The following is a 22,057-nucleotide window of genomic DNA, read 5'->3' on the forward strand; positions in this document are numbered from 1 at the left end:
TTTGCAGGGGAGTCCTCATCAGCCCCACCTCCCTCTTGCCAATCAAATGGACATCTTTATCTAAACTCACCCAGCCCATCCCCTCCATATTTACACAAACATAAGCATACTCGCCACAAGCAGCCCACAGCATCAGTACCTCCGCCATTGGCCTCTCACCATGAAAAGGGAGCATTCACAGAAACCAACAAGAGGCTCCAGCTGGTCCACAACGGTCATGCAGCAGTAGTTCCTCAGAAGAAAGAGCCCGTTCCTGGGCACAACGGTCGGATCAGGCCCTGGGAGAGGTTAACACCCGAGGCCTTTGCTCAGCATTTCCACCAGGCTGTGCTGCAGTCCACACACAACACGCATCACAAAGGTTAGACACTCAACCACAATTTCCTCTACTGTAGTTGTGAAAATAAATGTTTTCTGCCATCTGGTGGTTTGAATATGCAATGGCACCTGATAACATTATAAACATCGCTAATTTACGTAAATCGCGTATGCAGGATTAGAAATAGCACGTTTAATATGCATCTCATGTAAAATCCCATTCCCAGATGCTGTTATCTCATATATATAGAATATATACTGTACACTACAGCAGCATCAGAAGGTGAAATGTCATTGTCATTAAACTCAGATATGATCCAATTTGTATATGCAAAATTTGGAAGCAGTTTCAACTCTGTGTGCATAATAACACATTTAGACATTTTTACACACATAAATTGATCATGGCTGCTTCAATTTAAAAGATTTTTCTATGTGTATGCAGGGTCAAAAGTTGAGTTGCGATCCAAATTGCATCTTGCATCTGGTAGTAATTTAAAGACAACATTGCAAATCCAATTTCAGCATTTTTAGACACTTAAAACTGTCAACCCTGATTCAATTTCAAATTCACTGTGGATGCAAAAAATTAATCCAGATATGTCCTAGACTGAAACCCTGTTTTAACATGTTTAGACACTGATCTGTCAAAAAATTCTGCATGTGTATAGTAGTTTAAAAGTCACGGCAAATTTAATCTGGAACCAATCCAGATTGAAACCCCATTTAACGTGTTCATACCCTTTTGTCAATATGTGTATTGGGTTCAAATGTCAAGCCAAATTTAATCTGAATCTGCTCCAGACTGAAACATCATTGAAGATTTTCAGACACCTATATCTGTCAAATCAGATTTAAAAAAACAAATTTGGTGCCTGTATAGACGTTAAATGTCAAGCCAAATTGAATGTGGATCAAACCCAGTTTGAAACTACTCATCATATCAGGCTGTAATTTGTTGTTCTTATGTAGGATAAAAGGTACATATTTACGCTTTGGTGGAGGTTTCTGTCACTGATGTTACCATTGTCTCTCACTCTCTCCTTATAAGGAATCCCAAACTGGCTCCCTGAGGCAAGCGTGGAGGCGGGCGTGAAGGCTAATGTCTCTCCGCTCAAAGCGCCGCATGTTAACCATACTCCTCCGCACGCACACGTCAACGGCCATCACCTTCATTTGCCTCGAGCCAGCCAGGATGCTGTGGCTCCTCTGGAACATGTAACTGATGATGATGATGATGAGGTGGAGGAAGACAACTCATCTGGGCAGGAGGATGATGAGGTGGAGGAGGCTCCAAGAAAATGGAACGGCATTGAAGCCATTTTTGAGGCCTACCAGGAGTATGTGGATGGTGAGTGTAATGGAACGTTTTTTGTTCCTTATTGTTAGTTTTTTTTTTGGTGTCAGAAATGGGATCCCTTGTATCATTGCCTGTGCTGTCATACACTGCACTGATTGCACCTTCTTGTAAGGAAAATTACATGCCAAAAGACCACAGTCATCCATTTTGTTGTTTTCCCACCATTCCGTGTCAGAAATGGGATCCCTTGTGTGATTGACTCTGCTTGGGCACTCTATGCTGTTTATACGCTCTTGTAGGAACACAGACATGTCAGCTGATCAAATTAATCTTCACAAGAATAAACATGGCAGCTCACCACATTGATACATTATAGTATTTTTTTCCCCCCACAACAATTTGGTGTCAGAAGTATGATCCCACATGTGATGCATGACAGCTCACCAAATGGATAAATAATTATTTCTCCACCAATTTGGTGTCAGAAGTGGGATTCCTCATGTGATTGTCTGGGCTATATTATTCTGTACTACTTATGAAGACATGCTAGCCTACCAAATTGATAAATTGCTCATTTTTTCCCCCACACATCAAAGCTAATGAAGTCATTATTGGAATTCAAGTTCCTCTTTTTTTTCTGCCTTATAGAACGCAGCATAGAGAGGCAGGTTCTTCACAGTCAGTGTAAAAGACTTGAAGCACAGAACTTCAACCTGACCAGAACTGCTGAACAACTTTCTATCACCATGGCGGTAAGCACGTTGAGTCTTTTTACTTCTCGTTTTGCTTAATTGAACCCTTTGTGCTAAAAAAAATGTGTTTAGGAGCTGGTGAGTCAGAGGCAGCGGGTGAGGGAGGAGCGGGACAGGCTTCAGGCCCAGTTGGAGCACTTCAGGAGGTGTCTAACACTACCCAGCATGCACTGGGGCAGGGGGCAGGTCAACGGGCACGCGCCCAGGTGACCTCAGAGACAACTCACACTGAACTGCAGGACCACTTTGCACTTACAGAATCGGAAAGAAGTCACTTAGGGTCCAGGTTCCAAATTGGACTCTCGTATTGCCATGGTAACCATGATCCATACCACTTCCTCTTTTTTTATTAAATCTACTTTAGTATTTCAAAGCTGTTAAGGTGAAACAGCACAACAACCCATCATTCAATTATACATTCAAAAAATACAGACATGAGCAGGCTGTATTGTCAAGTTAGGAATCCAAGCACACTTCAGGCCTTAATCATGATAGGATGCACTTAATCATGGAACATTTGTGAAAACGACCATTTTCCCCCCTCATAGAATCCACTGATTTCTGTCATCCGAGCCACAAACAGCAAACAACGATAAGTGTCAATGGCAAATGTTTTTTGGCATTTTAATAATAGATTTTACATTGGTAATTGTAATAGATGGAAGAATTTTCTATGTTTTGTTTATTTTGCAAGAAGCCATAGGCTGCATTTGGAACTGCTGCTGGTCAGAATTTTTTTTTTTAAATACAAGAAAACAAAGAAAATGAAGGATGTTATATGAGCATAATGTATTGGAATTGTTATTTAAACTGTTTAGAGGTGGAAATGAGTTGACATGACACTTGTTTGATCGTTTATATGTACAGTGGAACCTCCAAAGTTGAATACCATCTGTTCCATGCCGCTGATTGACTTCCAAGTTGTTCTCATTTCAAAAACGTTACCATAGGACATCATGTAAACTGTCATTATAAAACGTGTTGTTTTAAGAAATGTTTAAGTAACATTTGAACATTCCTAACTGTCAAGCAAGTATGAATACAAGTTAACCACAGTTTAATAAACCTAAAATAAGGTAAAACTGTTCACCCTTAAAGATGCCTGACAGATAATGGAGAGGGAACAGGAACATGGCTCAGGTGGTAGAGTGGTCGTCTCCCAGCCTGAAGGTTGCGGGTTCGATCCTTTGTGTCGAATTGTCCTTGGGCAAGATACAGAACACTCCTGATGCTGCGTCATCAGTAGATAAATGTGCTCAAATGTGTCAAACCTTGGAGGTGAAAAAGCCCTATACAAGTGAAAGACCATTTGCAACAGAGTATCCTTCTGTGGCGGCATCACAAAATGCCAAAGAAAAAGCAACTTGTGGGGTTAATTTGATGAAAAACTGCCAAGTTTTATTTGACTTTTGAAGCATATTATACAGAAAATCGTCTCTTTCCGCGAATTCCACTTTGGCGGCACCACTGTACGACACCCAATACCTTGACATAAGCCTACATATGTGGATATAACTTGAAGAAACACCCGTACTCTTGTTAGATCTTATATACAGTGTCTCCACCCCTTCAGCGATTTCAGCCAAATGAAGAGGATTTACTGTGAATTAATAAGAAAACTATTATTCAGATCAGGATTGTGTTTTCAATATCTAAAATGATGAACAGACTCTCTCAAACAAGCCCATCTTTGGTGCCAGAGGAATGTCACAAATGGATCATGTCAACATGTTAAAAAAATATTTTTAAAAAAACAAAAAACATTCCTTCCCAACAAGAGTGTGAAATCCTGCATATTTGTTTTAATCGTGTATTATTTTATTTTGGAGAAACTGTAAAATTGCAGTGAATTATTTATTAACATATTGCTGTACATTCAAATAGAAATTTGCATTAAAATGTTGTGGATTGCAGCGTGGTGGTGATTATTTTTGAGTCTGCTGATGATTTTTACTGTTAAATTATCACAATGTCAGCGGTTAAATATTCTGTAAACATATTTTGTATTTTCCCAAGTGGAGTTTGCATACATATTTGTAGATGACTGTGTTTTTTCTGCTAATTATGCAGCAGCATCTTTTAGTATGTTTTACACAACCCGACTGACACAACGTCTAATGATGAACATTTGAATCCAAATTTAGAGCCTTTTAGTCGGTTCGTTGAATGTTAAAGAAGGATCTACACTTACATTTGCATTCATTCCTTTATTTTAGCTTTCATATTAAGCAATTTTACACACTCCATGGAATAATGTCTGCCTCTTATGCCCGCGAGTATCTCTCGTACCTCTGGATGAGTATCAAAAGATAGCCATTCTCTATGGAGACATACAAGGACAATTGTTTGTTCATTTTGGTTGACAGCTTACAAAAACACGTGGCGTCAAAGTTCAAATACAGGTGGACTCAAAAGCTTATATTTCGTCCTTCCTAACATGTTGTCTAGCGTTACTGGCTGTTGATAAGACTTTTTTAGTTGCTAGATATGTATATTTACCTGGTCCAACCATGATCTCTTGACTCTTGGTGCTGATGCGGAGAACTACGAGTTCATTCTCTGGGTCCATGTCCCGCACTGTGCTTCTGGCCAGTACGGTGAGTTGGCGAAAAAGGTCCACATACTTTCCAGCTTTTGAGATGTCAAATGTAGATCGGATGGGAATGCCTGTATTAAATCATTGTATAAATTTACTTGAGAATGAGTCGGTGTTTGTCACTAGAATGTTCTCTGGATCAATTTACCGTCTGCATTAACTATAATTGTTCCTAGCACACTTCCTTGGGCTTCAATTCTCTGTAGAGTTTCCTCAACTTCACTCTACAAAATAACCCAATATGTTTTAATACGTAAGTAAAGGCGTTTTCATCTTACAATAATTATTTTTACCATTTTGTTCAATGCTTTAATTCCAATAACCAGTGGCTCGCAACCACGCTAGCTGATAAACACTCTTAATGACGTCCACCACCGACGTTAATCCTCTTTTCAACATTATATGCGAGTTAAGCCTATTGTGACGTTTCGTGAGCAAAATATCTTTTTTCTGACGTTATAAGAAGATATGTGCAATTTATAAATAGCTTATTCAGTTCCGTCTCTGTAAAAGCTACTTCTGGTTGTCCGACTTCCGGGGTGGATACTTTTCAAAATACATAAGACTACGTCGATAAATTTGAATAGCTGTGCAGACCATTATTAAATAAGAAAATTGTCCTACGTACTCCTCTTAGCTTTGCGTCAAAAACAAGATTTTGATACTTAATTAAATAGAAATTCCAGTATTTGAGTCAAATAATGAGTTTATTTATGCAGCAGGAAATCACAGCAAACGTTATCTCAACATACTTTTAATTTGAAGCATATTCTGGATCACATTGTTTACACATAGTAGAGTTAAATTAAATGATGTATGCTGTAGGAATGCACGTCCATTATTAACAAAACTAGCAGAAATATCACTAGTACTGCTATAATCACTTTCTCTTCACATTATGAACTGTATATGCAGGAGTAATGTAATACTACTGTCAACAGAACTAGTAGAAATATCACTAGCCCACTACTCCTTACATTTCACTTTAGAAGCACTGACTGATGTGTGGAGAATGCGGTATAATCTCATACAGCATCCATCCATCTTCTATCCCATTTGTCCTCACTGGAGCCTATCCCCGCTGTCTTCAGGTGAGAGGCATGGACTGGTTGCCAGGCAATTGCAGAGCACATATAGACAAACCACCATTCACATTCACACCTATGGACAATTTAGAGTCTCCAATTTACCTAGCATGCATATTTTTGAAACGTGGCAGGCCAGTGTACCTGGTGAGAACATGCCAACTCCACACAGAGATGTTCCAACAGAAATACTAACATTTCATGCAGCAATTAAACACAGTGATAAAGTAGATTTTGCTTGGATTATAGTACTTTAACCACCAGTCCGTTCCTCATGTCTCACATCTCTGGAGGACGATTACAAGAGAGTCGCTCTCTAAGGACACACAGAATATAATGGGACAATGTTAAGAGGTTGCTTTATTGGTTGCTATAAAGAAGACGTGTCCAAAGTATGGCCCAGGGTCCATTTTTGGCCTGCAGCTCATTTTTATTGGCCTCCAGTATATTGTAAAAATAAAATTCATTATTAATGAGATGTAATATTATATATGACACTAATTTGCTTTGTTAACTCTTACACCAAACCAACATGTCAATGTTGTGTTCAAATAGCTTAGCATATATTGACCTACATTCTTAGGGCATTGAATCAAACACAACTGGACTCTTTAGGTTTTCTTAGAAGACGTTTCACCGGTTGTCCGAGCAGGCTCCATCAGTTCATGCTCCCTACTAGGTAGGACAGCTCTAGTTTGAGGGGATGGTGTTGGATCCAAATACCTATCCTCTGAGGTAGAGGCAATCCCACCCCAAACTGTTGTTTTGGAATACAAAACAACAGTTGTTAAAATAGTGGCGTGAGACCTCTGCCTGCTGACGAACATCATTCAGTTGGAATCACCCCCTAAAATTGACTGGCACTGACCTAAATTCTACTGGTTTTAGCATCTTTACTGTACAGAAGAATGCATGTATCCTTCAATTTTTATGAGTGCGGAAAAAGGTTGGACAAAGGTTGTACACACCCGTTAAAAGGCATTACCTGGTGCAATCATTATCTCTTGGTTCTTGGTTCCAATGCGGAGGACTGTGAGATCATTTTGAGGGTCAATGTCCCGCACTGTGCTTCTGGCCATCAAAGTGAGGTGGCGAAGGACTCCTGCATACTTAGCAGCTTTGGAATTCTCAAACGTCGTTCGAACTGGAATACCTGTCAAAAATAATACTTTACACACTATGTTCCCAAAGTGAGGTACACGTACCCCCAGTGGTACGCTAATTGTGGGGTACTTGAATAAAAATGAAAACAATTAGCGCCTAACACTCACAATTACGAGTGTAAATGAACGCCTCACGGCGGGGGTTGAACGCAGCAGAATGGATTAGGTAGAGATAGTAACACAAATTTTCACAAGTAAAAAAAACAATGGCTGCATTATGGGCGCTGCATTTTTCTATTAGGTAATTTTTTTTATATATAACCAAGTCCATCCATCCATTTTCTATACCGCTTGTCTTTACTAGGGTCGCGGGGGTATGCTGGGCCCAATAATCCGTTTTTGGATTTTGGATATTATGAGATGTGTTGAGTGTCTTTATATTTAGTTACCTTCTGCATTGGCGACAATTGTTCCACTCACACTCCCATGGGCTTCAATCCTCTCGAGAATTTCCTCAACTTCCGCCTGAAATATAAATATTCATGTAGTTTAATAGTACACACATACCTGCCAAAAGACATAAACGTTGAGCACAGACCATTCAACGCTCCACTCTTTGCGTCCTTGAGTTACCAATGGAAACGGAAGTGGCGTTAGACCAATGCGGAAGTGTCGCGCCAGTAGTCGTGTTGTTTAGAGTTGGATTGTGTGTGGTCCGTCTGAGCAGCAAAAATGCCGGAGTTAGCGGTTGAAAATGTGGTTGTTCACCCATTGGTTTTACTCAGTGTGGTCGACCATTTTAACAGGTGAGTACTTTCACAACGTGTATATCAACTGTACGACTGTAAGGCTATAGCGCTTTGGCTAAGCTAACGTTAACGTGCTGAGTCAGAGTGCCATTCAGAATGAATGGAGGCAGGGCTAGCCGAGTTAGCTTACTTGTCTCGGCACAAATACACTGTTGCGAAAAAGTATAGTGTTAATAAAGGGGTAATCGAGATGTCACATAGGCGCTATTAACGTATATATTGAGACAGAGAATACGACGGACACTTTGTATCTTCGTAAATGATGCTGGTTTAATAATGCAAGAATCGTTAGCTTAGCATGTAGCATTCCACTGACAAAACGACGAATAATGCCAAGAAGATTATGGAAAATCATGGTGTTAATTTTATGTTTCTGTTGTACAGAATAGGGAAGGTTGGCAACCAGAAAAGAGTGGTTGGAGTCCTCTTGGGGTCGTGGCAGAAGAAAGTTCTTGATGTATCAAATAGCTTCGCAGGTGAGTGTGCTGACAGGCATCCCCAATTCATTATGTCACATACACTGTTGGTTATTGCATGATAAGGATTGCCTTCCAAAATGTTAACATCTGATAATTATGACTGCCATTAATTACGAGACGAGCCGATGCACAAGATTGGGTCCGAGATTTTAACATGAATCTTAAGAAAAGTACATTGAAAAAAATGACAGGACAAGCAAAATTTTTTTTATTTAACCTAGTCACAAAACAACACAGGTGCGTTTTGAAATGTTTATTGTCCCACAAATTGACTCTAAACGATATTATTGTCAACATTTTTTGAGAACAAGTACCACGAACACCACTAAGGTTATGGCAATATATAATAATAGTAATAATAATGTATCATAAAAATGCAACATTTTAAAAAAATATGTCATCACTCTGTAAATTGTGCAATTGCGATTTATGGCATGTATTTTCTCACAGGTAGTTCCTACTGTCTGTCAAAGTTTGCAGCATTTCTGGAAATGCTAGCTTTTCAACTGTATGAAAGAACAGCATTTCTTTTACAATGGAGGAAACTACACTTTCAGTGAACATGCACCATTTTGTGCTGCTCTGTTTGTATTTACTTTGTCAACCAAATGTCTCAATGAGTGTTGACTGTCGGGACAAAGGACCTGCATCTCAATGTGTATTTTTTCCCAGACGGGAAGACTGGGTCAGGTGGATATGTTTTAGGTGGGCAAGTTACCTTTATGTCGCCACCACATTCGAACAAATTCAGTGTTAGATGGGCTCACCTTGCTCATTATTAATATTCCCATATGGGGGTTGTGGCATTTGGCTGTGCAATCATCTTTTTTTCGTTCTAATTTGTACAGTCAGTGGCTACGTTTACATACAGTCAAATAACCCTATCATAATCGGAATATTAGCAATAACCCGGTTGCGCACGGCCATGTAAACACCAATAACCCTTTTGAAAAACCGGAATGTGTTCATATTCCGTTTTTTAAAAACTTGAATATTACCCCTGGGTTACTCCTTTTCTAAACTGAAAATCGGGTCATGTATACGCCTATCGGGATATCCCGATCAAAGGGAACGTTAATTTGTGTTCTGCGCATGTTCTATTTGAAAGGAATCTTGTGTATTTGTCAGGAACTACTTGTAAACATGATGACACGCAAAATCCCCCACTTTTGGAGCAAGGGGGAAACAAGCTACCTCGTTAGTGTGGTGAAAGACAGGAACATTAGGTCTTTTATTGATGGTAGAAAGTACCGCAATAGCGAAATCTATCAGAAGGTGAGCAAGCAGTTACACGAAGCAGGGTTTGTACGAACACATCTTCAAAAGTGTCCGGGGGTCTCTGGGGATATAGCATGGATATGGATGGCACAGCTCCGGCTCCATTTCCTATTTCTTCACGTTTTCGCCTTCCATTAATGAAGAAAGTGAGACAGAATAGTGTCAAGTACTGGTGGTGGGTCAGTACCAGCACCAAAACGCAAACAAAGGCGTTCGTTGTCCGCCGTGCCGGTGGTGGTGGTGTTGTTGTTTTTGGAAACAGGAAGAAGAAGCGGAAATGACGCGCATTGTGTCATGACGTTTTCAGTGCGTCGAGACGACGTTTGCGTGTTTTGGGTTTTTTTCACGTCACGCATGTAAATGGGTTATTCCGAATGTCTCAGAAACCGGAATATTGACCTTAACCCGAGTATTGACTGCATGTAAACGTACATGCAGTCAATAAACAAACATGACTGCTCCTCACGAGGCTCCCTTGCTGCACTGTGTGTGTGTGTATGCTACCTGCCCTGCCTCCCCCCAACAGAGACAAAGCGACTGTATGGCTTACAAGAGGTCTCACTTTGTTGTTCAATGGAGTGTCTAGGTGCTGAACCAATGCACTGCCTGTTTGGAGGCGAGAGAGGAGGAAAACAGACATGCATGCACATGGCAATATATGGAGGCCTGCAAAATGATCCAGTTCATTTTCATTTATTGCATGATTAATTTATTATCGCAAGTCAGTTTTATTGAAAGAGAAGTCTTGTGACACCTCTACTACAGTATTAATGTTTCGTTGCAGTACCTTTTGATGAGGATGACAGAGATGACTCTGTGTGGTTCCTGGATCACGACTACTTGGAGAACATGTATGGCATGTTCAAGAAAGTCAATGGTAAGATTTTTTATTGCTTTTATTACATCTGACTTTTTTGTTGTGCAATCAACATGTGCTCACATAACCTTTTGCATTTTTTTTAGCCAGAGAAAGAATCGTAGGATGGTACCACACAGGGCCGAAGTTGCATAAGAACGACATCGCCATCAATGAGCTCATCAAGCAGTACTGTACCAATTCAGTATGTGGCTAATTGATGTTTATATTCTTTATTCTTCCTTACAATGTTTAATAACGCTTTCCCCCCACACCTTGCCTCCTAGGTGTTAGTCATTATTGATGTGAAACCTAAAGACCTCGGTCTTCCTACAGAAGCATATATCTCTGTAGAAGAAATACATGATGTAAGTGATGATTCATTGACTGTTGTCTTGTTAGTCTGGCATGATAGTATAAATGTACAAATAAAATCACTTTGTTGATTTGCAGAATGGAAAATAAATACATTTATACACTTGTTTACATTTTATTTGATACAATGTATTTTAGTTTGCACATTAATTGCAGCAATTTGATATTCTTAGGACGGAACGCCAACATCTAAGACATTTGAACATGTCACCAGTGAGATTGGAGCTGAGGAAGCAGAAGAAGTGGGAGTAGAGCACCTTCTCAGGTAGTGGACTTGTAACATTGAATTAAATTGTCGATGAATTGCATCTTAAAGCAATTAACTACACTACTTGGCTGCAACCAGCAGATGTGTCGTTGCAGTGTAAACTATTTGCTAAATGCTGTCTGCAGAGATATCAAGGACACCACGGTGGGCACACTGTCGCAGCGCATCACGAACCAGGTTCACGGTTTGAAGGGGCTCAACTCCAAGCTGTTGGACATCCGCTCGTACCTTGAGAGAGTGGCAGCGGGGAAACTTCCCATCAACCATCAGATCATCTACCAGCTGCAGGACGTCTTCAACCTACTGCCGGATGTCAATCTCCTGGTACGCGCTTACTCTTTAATATTATTTAATTATTTATCATAAAATGTTAGCTTTCACCTTTAAATGTAGTTTAACATTGCAGCCACCTGAAGGCACACTGAGTAAGGAAAGAAAAGTGCTTTTAATAAACCATACTGGGTCTGTAGCTTTAATGCTAATGAGCTGTGTTTGTCCACAATTGTATCCTCGGGCGTGTGTGGCTCCAAGAAGCGCTATTGTGTACTTTATCCACTTTTTACACATCCACTGTAACTCTGCACTTGTCCAACATAATAAATGCCATATATCACATACAGCAACTCCATTAATGTGGGAGCTAAACAGGATGACACAAACATTAGCTGCGCTAGCACAGTTATGTGAACAATGTTAACATTCCACTCGCATATTAACAGCAACATCATGGTTATCCTCAACCTGGATCTCTCTACTGACCAGCAGGGGGCAATGTTTCTGTATGCAGAAGTCAATGAAACAATGACACTACTGTTTATCCTCATAAAGTCTACCAAATGTAGAGAGAGGCGTTAAACCCGAGCTTTCACGTCATGTCCTCTCTAGTCTTTCTCGTCCTTCACTGCATGTGACAGTTGTGGAATTGTCCTTGCAGGAGTTCACCAAAGCGTTCTACCTTAAGACCAACGACCAGATGCTGGTGGTCTACCTGGCGTCACTCATACGCTCAGTGGTAGCGCTGCACAACCTGATCAACAACAAGATATCCAACCGGGATGCAGAGAAGAAAGAAGGCCAGGACAAGGAGGAAGGCAAGAAGGAAAAGAAAGACGACAAGGAGAAGAAAGAGGAGAAAGACAAAGAGAAGGACAAAACAGACGCCGGTGCCAAGAAAGACGAGAAAAAGAAAAAATGATTTTGTCGTAGGTCAAATATCACCTCACTTTGTCTCCACGTGGATCGTACTGCAGCCTCTGAATGTGGGTCTCAGGCGGCTATAAGTAGGAGTCTATATGGGGAACGGTGTCAACTGAGATACATACAAGCAGCACTCGTATAAAGACTGTTGTGGGCTTCTTTCATGTTTTGACATCCGAGAACATCTGTTTTCATAGTTCCCATACTTTTCATGCTGTGGTGCAGCCGATATTGCTGTTTTGTAAGATGCTTTATTAAATTGGAACCATATTAACAGTTGCTGAATTATTCTTTTTAGTTATCACACTTCTGTGTTTTTCTTCAATTCTTGGAAACAAGTAAGTAGATGCAGGGTGTGAACTTTATAAATCAACGCCTTTTTCTTAACCTTCCATTGTGACATTTGCTTCTTATTTTTGTTACCCTTTTCATTCAGGTAAATATTAGAAACACCTACCAATATAATAAATGTTTGATGCATGTTGTACTGGTCTAGTGGTTGGCACATGTGCTTCACTGTCAGGAGATCCGGTTTGGGACATCTGTGCGTGGAGTTTGCAAGTTCTCCCCGTGCTTGTGTGGGTTCTCTCAAGTATTCAGTCATCCTCCCACGTCAAATGCATTTCATTTGAGACTAGATTGTCCATAGGTGTGATTGTGAATGATTGTGTCCTGCGATTGGCGACCAGTTCAGGCTGTACCGCACCTCTCACCGAAACAATTAATAGACTCCAGATCACCAATGACCCTAATGAGGCCAATCGATATAGAACGTAGATGGATTGTGGAGAGGTTCCTAATATTATGGACTGCTTTTTTTATCCGAGTTAATGCAAGCTGCTGTCATGACTTTGGGAGCGTAAATAAAGTAGCCATTACTCAAGTTATATGATAATTTGATACAATCAATAAAATAATAAAATGTTTTATGTTTTTTGGGTAGATGGTGCATACAAATGACCACAAGAGACATGCTAAACGTATGACGACGATATAAAGGCAACGAGAGAGCATTTGGCCGTTACTTTTTTCTTTTTTTTTTTACTGCGTCATCTGCAGCCTCTCCTTTAAAACACTTCACAGCACAGAAACTGTGCCGACCGAGTCCTCTCTTGTGTCCAGACACTTCAGTCGAACCTCTGCTTATGTCGTCCAAATCAGATTATTATTAGGCAGGAAAAGTGGATCCTGACGTAACCGGTTTATAAATCCCGCCGGAGGAGCGACACCTCCACCACCACCATCGCTCCCTCTGTCTACTCCATCCTGACAACGACGGAGGCGTCCCCACCGACAACAGAGCATGGCTCCTCGGTTCAATTTCTGAGACGGACCGGACACTGACATGGCGTCGTACCTGGAGGTGAGGACGCGTTCGCTCCGTCCCTAATGAACTAGTTGTGAGGGTGTGGTAGAGAACCTTGTGCCCGTTTGGACCAGCGGCGTGCACATACGCCGTTACAATCAGCGTTTCAGCTATGACACTAAATGTTTTAATTTCTGAGTTATATTGTAAAGTCTGTGGGTTAGTGTTGAGGTGTAAACAGGTGGTTGAGAGGCTGGGGTGTTGCCATGTTGCCGAGGCGCTACGGTGGACCTCTTGTAGACTTAATTAATCCTCATTAAAATGTGTTTTTATATAAAAAAAAAAAAAAAAATGGCGTGAACCTAGCTAAACTACATACCAAGCTACTAAACTATAGTAGTCTCTTTTACTGCCTGATTTGATTCATTTTTTCAATTTCCAATTTGTCTCCCTAATGAAAATGAAATGAAACTAATCTGCCAATCATTATAAATCTCGTTGTTTGAAATTTTATTTGAAAACTTAATATCAAATATAGCAACATGTTGCTAGGCAGAGTTCAGAGGGCTCAATTCTAACTTACCCCAAACCAATGAAAACAATTGGTATCTGAAAGCCACGCCCAGTACACGTAAGACGTCACCAGAATTTAGTATAAAACCACTATGGCTGTGTCTCAAATCGAATAGTCATCCCTTGTTTATCAATTGGCAACACCTGACCGTAAGTGAATTTCTGCCAAGTAGGATTCCTTATTTAAATTGAATATTATCGTAATTTGAGTATAGACTTCTAAATGCATTTTTTTTAAACATTGTTAGAGCTCTCTAGACATGAAATAACACCCCTATAGTCACCAACCCAATATAATAGACCTAAGAGGAAATAAGATGTAATATTGACTCACACACGTTAGCATTGACAGAGTTCCTTTTGTTGTTCCTTTTTTACCTCCTGTTTCTGCACAGTGGCTATTGTCTCATCAGTGTAACATTACTGACACCTATTGACAAGTGTAGTGTACTACATATCATCACAACATAACTTTGATATTTGTATTTTAGTTCATTTGGCTATTTTATGTTTGAAAATGTAATTTGGGCCAAATATATGTAAAATTTGCTTAAATATGCATATTTTTTGAATAAATGCAATGTGGGATACGTAGTACCGGTATACGGGCACTGTGCTCTATATGACAGTATAAAACATATTGTAAAAGAATAATTCTGTTGTCACACGTTTATTAGCAGATTAAAAGTGTGGTGTGCCTTTATGTTTTGATGGACACTCGCCGTGTGGCACATTGAAAATGCGCTTTGTCGCCACATACAGGACTGGAGTGGAAAACATGTCATGATATTTCTACCAGACAAATATTCTATTGGGGAATGTTTTAATTTGGTTCAAGTCATCTGTCTCCATTCAGATCGCAGACGACGAGAAGGGCTTCGACTTGGACCTTTTCTGTGTGCCCAGACATTATGAAAAAGATCTGGACAAGGTGATCATTCCTCATGGGCTCATCATGGACAGGTGAGCTGCTGTCTACCAAGTAAATGTGATCCCTTGTTTGTTTACATTTACATCTAAAAATAAATCATCATATCATGAAAGTTACCTATTTATCTAGATTCTTTACACATAGAGCAACATATTTCAAGCCTTTATTTCTTGCAAGTTTGATGATGGGCCGCACGGTCAGGAGATCGGGAAGACCTGGGTTTGAATCTCCCCTTGGGCATCTCTGTGTGGAGTTTGCATGTTCTCCCCGTGCGTGCGTGGGTTTTCTCCGGGTACTCACGTTTCTTCCCACATTCCAAAAACATGCATGTTAGGTTAGGTCAGGAAACCTAACCAAAATAAAATTTACCACACTGGTAGGGATGAAGACAGTCTGGTTGGACGGCCTTATTTATGTTACACGGCACAACCATAAGCACCACATTTATTCCACAATGGAGGCCTAGAAGTTTTCCTCCAGTTGATTGATACAGTTTATTGATCCATTGTAATGCCTGGTACAACTAAAGGTACATTTGTGTGGACAAATATAATGATGATAACAAATATAGCTCATAAGAGTTGAATTTAATTTATAGCATTGTACTGCCCAAAAATGTAACTCTCATGAGCGAGTTTTGTTGTCATTGTTATATTTGTCCAAACAAAGGTACCTTTAGTTGTATCTGGCATTAAAATGAACAAGAAACTGAAGAAAAAGGGTGGTCTAATCATTTTTTCCATGACTGTAAATATAGGGATGCATTTAATTTAGTTATATTGTTTGCATGCAGTTATAATGTGGGTGGAATTATTTAAGTATTGCTCATTTTGCTACATTTTTAATTGGTCGGGAGGTGGATCTTAGACTTTGCGTGCCGAACGAGGGAGCAAACACAGTAACGCAGTGAAAATATATTCCTCTCAGTTTTATAAGCAAAAAATAGGGAGTTGGTGAGATGAAATTATGTTATCCATTCAGGAAATGATTGCATCTTTTTTCAATAAACGTAGACTTACGGAGTTTATAGCACTCGGGAGTTGTTGGCAATGTTTATACATACACAGTCACTAAACGAAATGTCATCTCATTATTATTATTATCAATACTCAAATATCTTATATGGTATAGATTTTACAGCGATACAAAAATCCAAATTGATAGTGGCAATCATGACATTGAAGTCACCTTGTATGCATGGCACAAGACTATAAATAGTGGTCATTGTGACAGCATTACTTGAAGAGTGGAGAGGCACAAAGTCCACATTGCTTGAAATCCAGGGTGAAGTTTCCACAGTCTGTGATTATTTGGGCTGCTTTGTCATCTGCTGGTGTTGGTCCACTGTGTTGTCTGAAGTCCAGTCAACTCAGCCATCCACCAGAACATTTGGTGCCCACACTGCCAACGGGACCAAGTGCTGCTTCATGGACCATGTTGTTACTGTGCTTGATCGGCCAGCAAACTCCAAGTCCATAGAAAGCAAGTTTTGAGTCCATAGAAATGAACGTACATTTCAGAAGCCTGACGTTTCTCTTTAAAATATCCTTTTTTATTGATCTTATGTAATATTCTAATTTTCCGAGACTGTACTTTGGGTTTGTATGTCTGTATGCTGTGACCGTCCCACAAAATCTATGGTTTTCAGTTGCAAAAAATTTGGAACTTTTTCAGGATATTTAAATGTTTTTTGTGTGTTTTCTTTGTACCCGCACAGTCAGCTGGGTGCACCTGGTTGAATTTGCCTTTCAAATCACAGGTCATTTCCACATGATGGATTTGAATGAGTCCAGTTGTGTCCAACTAAACACTGGAGACACACTTTTGGAAAACTTGGCCAGGGAAACATCTTCCAAAATTCTTGATTAATAGGAAACCGGGCCGGGCCATTGATTTGGGGAGTTAGTTGGAAGCAGCTGATAATTGGAGAAGCTGTGTCATTTCTGAAGTTGGAAAACTCATTTATATGTAACAGCAACATTTTTAATCATGAAATTGGAGCACATGAGAAAAGGGGAAAGGAAAATTCAGCTCTCTTTGACCACATGGGTATTTATATATTTAACAAGTGAGTTGCACAACACAGCAGCAACAGATCCAATGTTGTGATAGCGGTGAGGAGGAACCTGCTCAGCCAGCATTAGTACCGCTGGTGAGTTCATTGTAAAGAACACAGTACAGGAAATGTAACATGAATGACTTTCACACCAACAACTGAGTAGCGCAACAAACATGTAAAAGCGCATGTAGAGATAGATAAAGTTATTGGATTTTTGGCAATTGTCTATGGGTTTTTTTTGTGTGTGTGTGTGTGTGTGTCAGGACTGAGCGTTTGGCCCGCGACATCGTCCGTGACATGGGGGGCCACCACATTGTCGCTCTATGCGTGCTGAAGGGCGGCTACAAATTCTTCGCGGACCTGCTGGACTACATTAAAACGCTGAACCAGAACAGCGATAAATCTGTGCCGCTGACGGTGGATTTCATCAGAGTGAAGAGCTACTGTGTAAGTTCATTGTGAGGTGGGAGATTTATGGGCTGTACTTGAAAGTGTGAGGAGCGAATGGGACAGGCCAGCATGCAAATAAAAACCTCTTCGGGGGGGAAAAAAAACACACACCGACGACTCTTGTTACATAAAGAGACACCCTGAATGGAAGTGAGTGTGAAACTGCTGCTCTTCTTCTTTCTTGTCATGTTGTCCTGTTCTGATAAAACTGCTTCTATGGCAACATCCATGCTAACCTCCCAGGGGGCCGCCATTGTTTTCGAGTGACTCCTCTGTCTCTTAAAGCCAAACTGATTGGCACCATCTGGCACCTTCCTTTACTTTTGTCTGCTTGATGCCTGGTATAATGTCTTGTATGGACACAAGTATTGGGACACACGGTTAACACTGACGAGACAGGAAAATGTTACTTCATTCAAATGCAGAAGAGCATTCAATGTGAGTTGAGAGCGCTGTGCTAGCTCATCCCAAAAGTGTGCGGTGTCTTTCGTCCACAACCCATCTTTCCACTGATCCAGGCTTCCCAGCATGCCTTGCGGCACTTGTTTTGTAAAAAGGTCTTAGTTACATGTTTCCGTTAACATAGCTGTTGTTTACTATTCCTCATGTTACATGTTGTGCTGTCATTTCTGTGTTTGCACCGTGATTGTAGTCAGTGACGGCCCCCCCTGTTCATTTCAGTGTGTGACAAGTTCACTGCGAGTTCAGTGTGGTCCAAATATGTCCTGGCAGGATGAAAAATGTACAAATGTTAAGTAATTAACTGGGTCTAGTCCAACCCCTGAGGTACAATATGTGGCTGGTCATGTTGTTATTGGCAGTGTCTTTCAGTTGAAATCAAACAACACAGCTTGACATGACTCAACTGGAAACGGGTGCTAAAGTGTTTAACAGTGAGGCCTCCGTGTCACCCTTAGAATGACAAATCAACCAACAGCGTCAAAGTCATAGGAGGCGATGAGCTGTCCAGTCTTTCCGGCAAGGTTTGTCCTCTTCTTTTTACTACCAATGTCAAGTTAACACATAATTGCAATGTGTTTGTGGCCTCACTCATGATTTCTTTTGTCACCGCAGCATGTTTTGATAGTCGAGGTAAGAGGCTTCATGTTTTTTTACGTGACTAACCAAGTGAAAGTAGTAAATACTTCCATAAATAAACATGCTCTCTTTCCCAAAGGACATTGTGGAGACAGGCAGGACAATGCAAACGTTGCTGTCCCTGCTAAATGAAAGCAGACCCAAGATGGTGAAAGTGGTGAGGTAGGAGGACAGCTAGTGCATCCAGAGAGTGTGCATGTGAGCGCTGGCCACTGCTCTTAGCTAATGGATACTGTTACTTTCAGTCTGCGTGTAGCGGCTTAAGAGTTAATCTCTACTAAGAGCGCGAGAGAGGCCATTTCTCTGCGAGCAGGAAATGTGTGGAAGCTTTGTAGCTTTCCTATGATGGGTGTAAAAATAGCATTGTCTTCCTGGATATACAGCTAATGCACTAATACACGGACAAGGCATCTTCCACGAACACAGCAGCACAAAAACAAATAGCTAGACTAAGACTAATGATTGCAGAGTTATTTTCAGAGTTCAAATGTAAAAGCCTTTTGGTTTGTTTGATTCACTTTGATCCCAAAACAAGGGAGCCCAGAGCTAATTTTAGCTTTGAGAACTGATTCGAACGGCCTGCGATGGAAATAGTGACTCTCTATGAGTAATTACGATCATATTTTTTAAAAAGTGCTGTACCTAAGCACTAAAAAGTATACTGGTTGTCATTCACGTAGCAGTGCAGATTCACCATAATAGCAGTACAGTATCATTCAATGCATCATACTTAATTACTTAATAAAAAGTGTGGACCCTCTATTTCTACCTTGGCGAACGCTGCACATTGCGTTGCATCATACTGAGAGCTGTATCTGATACTTTGGTGACCTTATTTAGTTAGACTTTTTTGATATTGCTCCATTATTGGATGTTATTAGATGAAGTGAGCTTATCATGAGCACCTGTCTCACTTCCTGTTTGCAGTCTCCTGGTGAAGAGGACTCCCAGGAGTTCAGGGTACAGACCAGACTGTGAGTACCTCGTGGCGTATTTTCATGTTGTAACAATGTAAATGCAATGTATTTATCCTGTTTGACTCCTTTTTAGAAAAGGCTTTTAGCATTATCGAATAAAGCAGTTTTATTCCTCCCCTCCTCATCTGGATTAACATTAATTTCAGGAAAATGCTTGATCACCACGCCTTGTGGCTGTCTGCTGTTACGCAATGCCTTTAGGTTGTGATGATCTGCTCAAGATTGTCCCCCAATGACAGCTGCTGCCACTGCTTTCACTTACTGCCATCCTAATTAGATACTCTTTCATTTAATACAAATATCGTACTTTCCTGGAATAGTTGCTTTTGATGCAGTAACCCTCCTAGCATGTGTTTACTGCAGACATTGGCTTTGAGGTCCCTGACGCCTTCCTGGTGGGCTACGCTTTGGACTACAATGAGTACTTCAGAGATCTCAGTGTAAGTCTGCAGAGCTTGTATGACCGAAAAAGCACTTCCCAGAGGAAACGATGAAAATAGAAATGATCTGTTCTATGGTAAAAGCCATTTATTCCACTATACAGGCATAACCTTAACTGTCATACAAATGTAAAAAGAAGTGAACCACTCTATTATACAACTCAAATGTAAACTATTGAACCTTTTGATGACGTGACAAAGGCACAGGCGAGTTGGCATGCCGACAGCGATTCATGTGTAGTGCTTTTGAGCATGTTTAAATGTCATACGAGTGCAAAAGAAGTTAACCGTCGTATTGATAATAAATAAAACTATTCAACCATTGAAGCTGTTTGACAGAGATGTAGCCATGTTAGCATGCACGGAGTCAAATTTGCATTTGAAAATGAGGGAAATTTTCCATTGCAAAAAAGGTTTATGGCAAACTATTTAAAGGGCTCATGACACCAAAACACGTGTTCATACTGTTGGTTTCTGATGTGGGAAATAACATTTCCTGTTAGATGTGTGCTCAAATGTTTAAATGTTTATTAGAGTTTTTGTCACTTCTTCCGTGTCTGGAGGAGGCGGAGCAAGTGACATCAGCTCCGGACAGTCCCACCCGGAACTTGTGCTTCATTACAACGCATTCTGATATTATGCTCCACTTCTCGCTGAATGTCTGTTGATTTGTTGTATATTTTTAAATATTATGCCTGCCCGTTGTGTCGAAGGCTTTTGCTGGAACACTCGAGGCGACCGAGTAAGTGTGTTCACATTTCTAAGACATCATTAACCTCGTCGGATGTGTCAGCATAACTTCGTGGGACAAATCTGTCAAAATCACTATTTGTTTATCTATGACAGTGTGACAAAAATGTTTAGCGGAGTACTTTAATTGTGTTGGGTTTTTGTTTCTCAATTTATTTATTTTTTGGTGTCATGAGCACTTTCAAACGGGAGTTCGACAGGAAAGATGGGCAAAATACGCGAGTTCCCCAGGGGAAAATGGGAGGGTTGACAGGTATGCGTGGAGCCATATGACATTTTTAACAAGTCATAGAGCTGTACTATGTGTACTGTACACACTTCCAAATAATCATGGCATGTATGTTTGAACAGCACATCTGCATACTGAATGACGAGGCCAAGGAGAAGTACAAAGTGTGAAGCGATGAAGAAGCCAATTACTCACGACTGGGACCACTGTGATGATCGTCCTTAATTCTTTATTTTTCTACACAGAAGAGCCCAAAAATGTGCTTGTAAATTGTGAATAAGAATATTAATTCCCCAGTCCTCCTGAATGAAAAGCAAGAGGTTGATTGGTTCATTATAAGAAGGAGGTATTATTTTGGTTACAACATGAAGTGTATTTATTTGTTGCTCAAGGGTTTTATGTACATTAGATTTATCTTTTAATATTAAGAATGTAACTCATTGGTTGTCGCTCATGACTGAGACTGTATGTTCAGTGAATAGGTAGTCTTTAGTTTGCACTTAATGTCCATGTACTGTATCATATTCACTTTATGCCAAGTGACTGACGACTGATTGAGAATCTACGTACTGTATTGTTTTATTTCAGAAATGGCATTTTCATCATGGACCTGCAGTTGAAACAAAGAATACTGTTCCGCTCTTTTATTGCACACATTCAGGTTGGCCAGCAGAGGGAGCAATAAGAATAAAACTGCAGAGAATATTCAAGATTCTATATTGGCTATATTATCATTTATAATAAATACTGTGTAGCGAATAGATAGGTTTTTGCTGAGTTAATCTGCAAATATCTATTTAAAAAAAATCCTACTGGTTAATTTTTCAT

At 40.2% G+C, this 22,057-nt stretch overlaps 5 protein-coding genes across 11 annotated transcripts in view; 3 read left to right on the forward strand and 2 right to left on the reverse strand.

The window, feature by feature from the left end:
• LOC129181229 (genetic suppressor element 1-like) overlaps positions 1–4,271 on the forward strand; it is a 70,853-nt gene extending 66,582 nt beyond the window's left edge. For all 6 annotated transcript variants that reach the window (XM_054776116.1, XM_054776113.1, XM_054776112.1 and 3 more), the window contains 4 exons: positions 8–361; positions 1,370–1,669; positions 2,267–2,370; positions 2,443–4,271. In XM_054776116.1, the coding sequence (XP_054632091.1) occupies positions 8–361; positions 1,370–1,669; positions 2,267–2,370; positions 2,443–2,580 (896 nt within the window). In that variant the 3' untranslated portion in view covers positions 2,581–4,271. The remainder of the gene's footprint in view (positions 1–7; positions 362–1,369; positions 1,670–2,266; positions 2,371–2,442) is intronic.
• A 202-nt stretch (positions 4,272–4,473) lies between these two features.
• On the reverse strand, positions 4,474–5,498 carry LOC129181481 (dynein light chain roadblock-type 2-like). The gene is made up of 4 exons (XM_054776745.1): positions 5,260–5,498; positions 5,115–5,190; positions 4,870–5,037; positions 4,474–4,690 (listed from the first exon to the last, which is right to left on the reverse strand). The coding sequence occupies exons 1-4, from the start codon at positions 5,260–5,262 to the stop codon at positions 4,635–4,637; spliced, it is 303 nt and encodes a 100-aa protein (XP_054632720.1). The 5' UTR covers positions 5,263–5,498; the 3' UTR covers positions 4,474–4,634.
• A 247-nt stretch (positions 5,499–5,745) lies between these two features.
• Positions 5,746–7,876, reverse strand: LOC129181015 (dynein light chain roadblock-type 2-like). Its single transcript, XM_054775601.1, has 4 exons — positions 7,753–7,876; positions 7,604–7,679; positions 7,037–7,204; positions 5,746–6,367 (listed from the first exon to the last, which is right to left on the reverse strand). Exons 1-4 carry the CDS (start codon positions 7,753–7,755, stop codon positions 6,324–6,326), a joined length of 291 nt encoding a protein of 96 aa, XP_054631576.1. The 5' UTR covers positions 7,756–7,876; the 3' UTR covers positions 5,746–6,323.
• psmd7 (proteasome 26S subunit, non-ATPase 7) lies at positions 7,799–12,690 on the forward strand. The gene is made up of 8 exons (XM_054775597.1): positions 7,799–7,960; positions 8,348–8,439; positions 10,505–10,597; positions 10,684–10,781; positions 10,864–10,944; positions 11,125–11,216; positions 11,345–11,543; positions 12,154–12,690. The coding sequence occupies exons 1-8, from the start codon at positions 7,887–7,889 to the stop codon at positions 12,412–12,414; spliced, it is 990 nt and encodes a 329-aa protein (XP_054631572.1). The 5' UTR covers positions 7,799–7,886; the 3' UTR covers positions 12,415–12,690.
• Positions 12,691–13,468: 778 nt separating this feature from the next.
• Positions 13,469–21,934, forward strand: hprt1l (hypoxanthine phosphoribosyltransferase 1, like). 2 transcript variants are annotated; one of them, XM_054775599.1, is made up of 9 exons: positions 13,469–13,779; positions 15,152–15,258; positions 17,549–17,732; positions 18,653–18,718; positions 18,810–18,827; positions 18,913–18,995; positions 19,761–19,807; positions 20,174–20,250; positions 21,352–21,934. In XM_054775599.1, the coding sequence occupies exons 1-9, from the start codon at positions 13,762–13,764 to the stop codon at positions 21,397–21,399; spliced, it is 648 nt and encodes a 215-aa protein (XP_054631574.1). In that variant the 5' UTR covers positions 13,469–13,761; the 3' UTR covers positions 21,400–21,934. The 2 variants fall into 2 exon arrangements, with proteins under 2 accessions (XP_054631574.1, XP_054631575.1); XM_054775600.1 differs by lacking the exon at positions 20,174–20,250.
• The last annotated feature ends 123 nt before the right edge of the window (positions 21,935–22,057 follow it).

Source organism: Dunckerocampus dactyliophorus, chromosome 5, assembly GCF_027744805.1.
Source record: "Dunckerocampus dactyliophorus isolate RoL2022-P2 chromosome 5, RoL_Ddac_1.1, whole genome shotgun sequence".
In the NCBI taxonomy this organism is placed as follows: Eukaryota; Metazoa; Chordata; class Actinopteri; order Syngnathiformes; family Syngnathidae; genus Dunckerocampus; species Dunckerocampus dactyliophorus.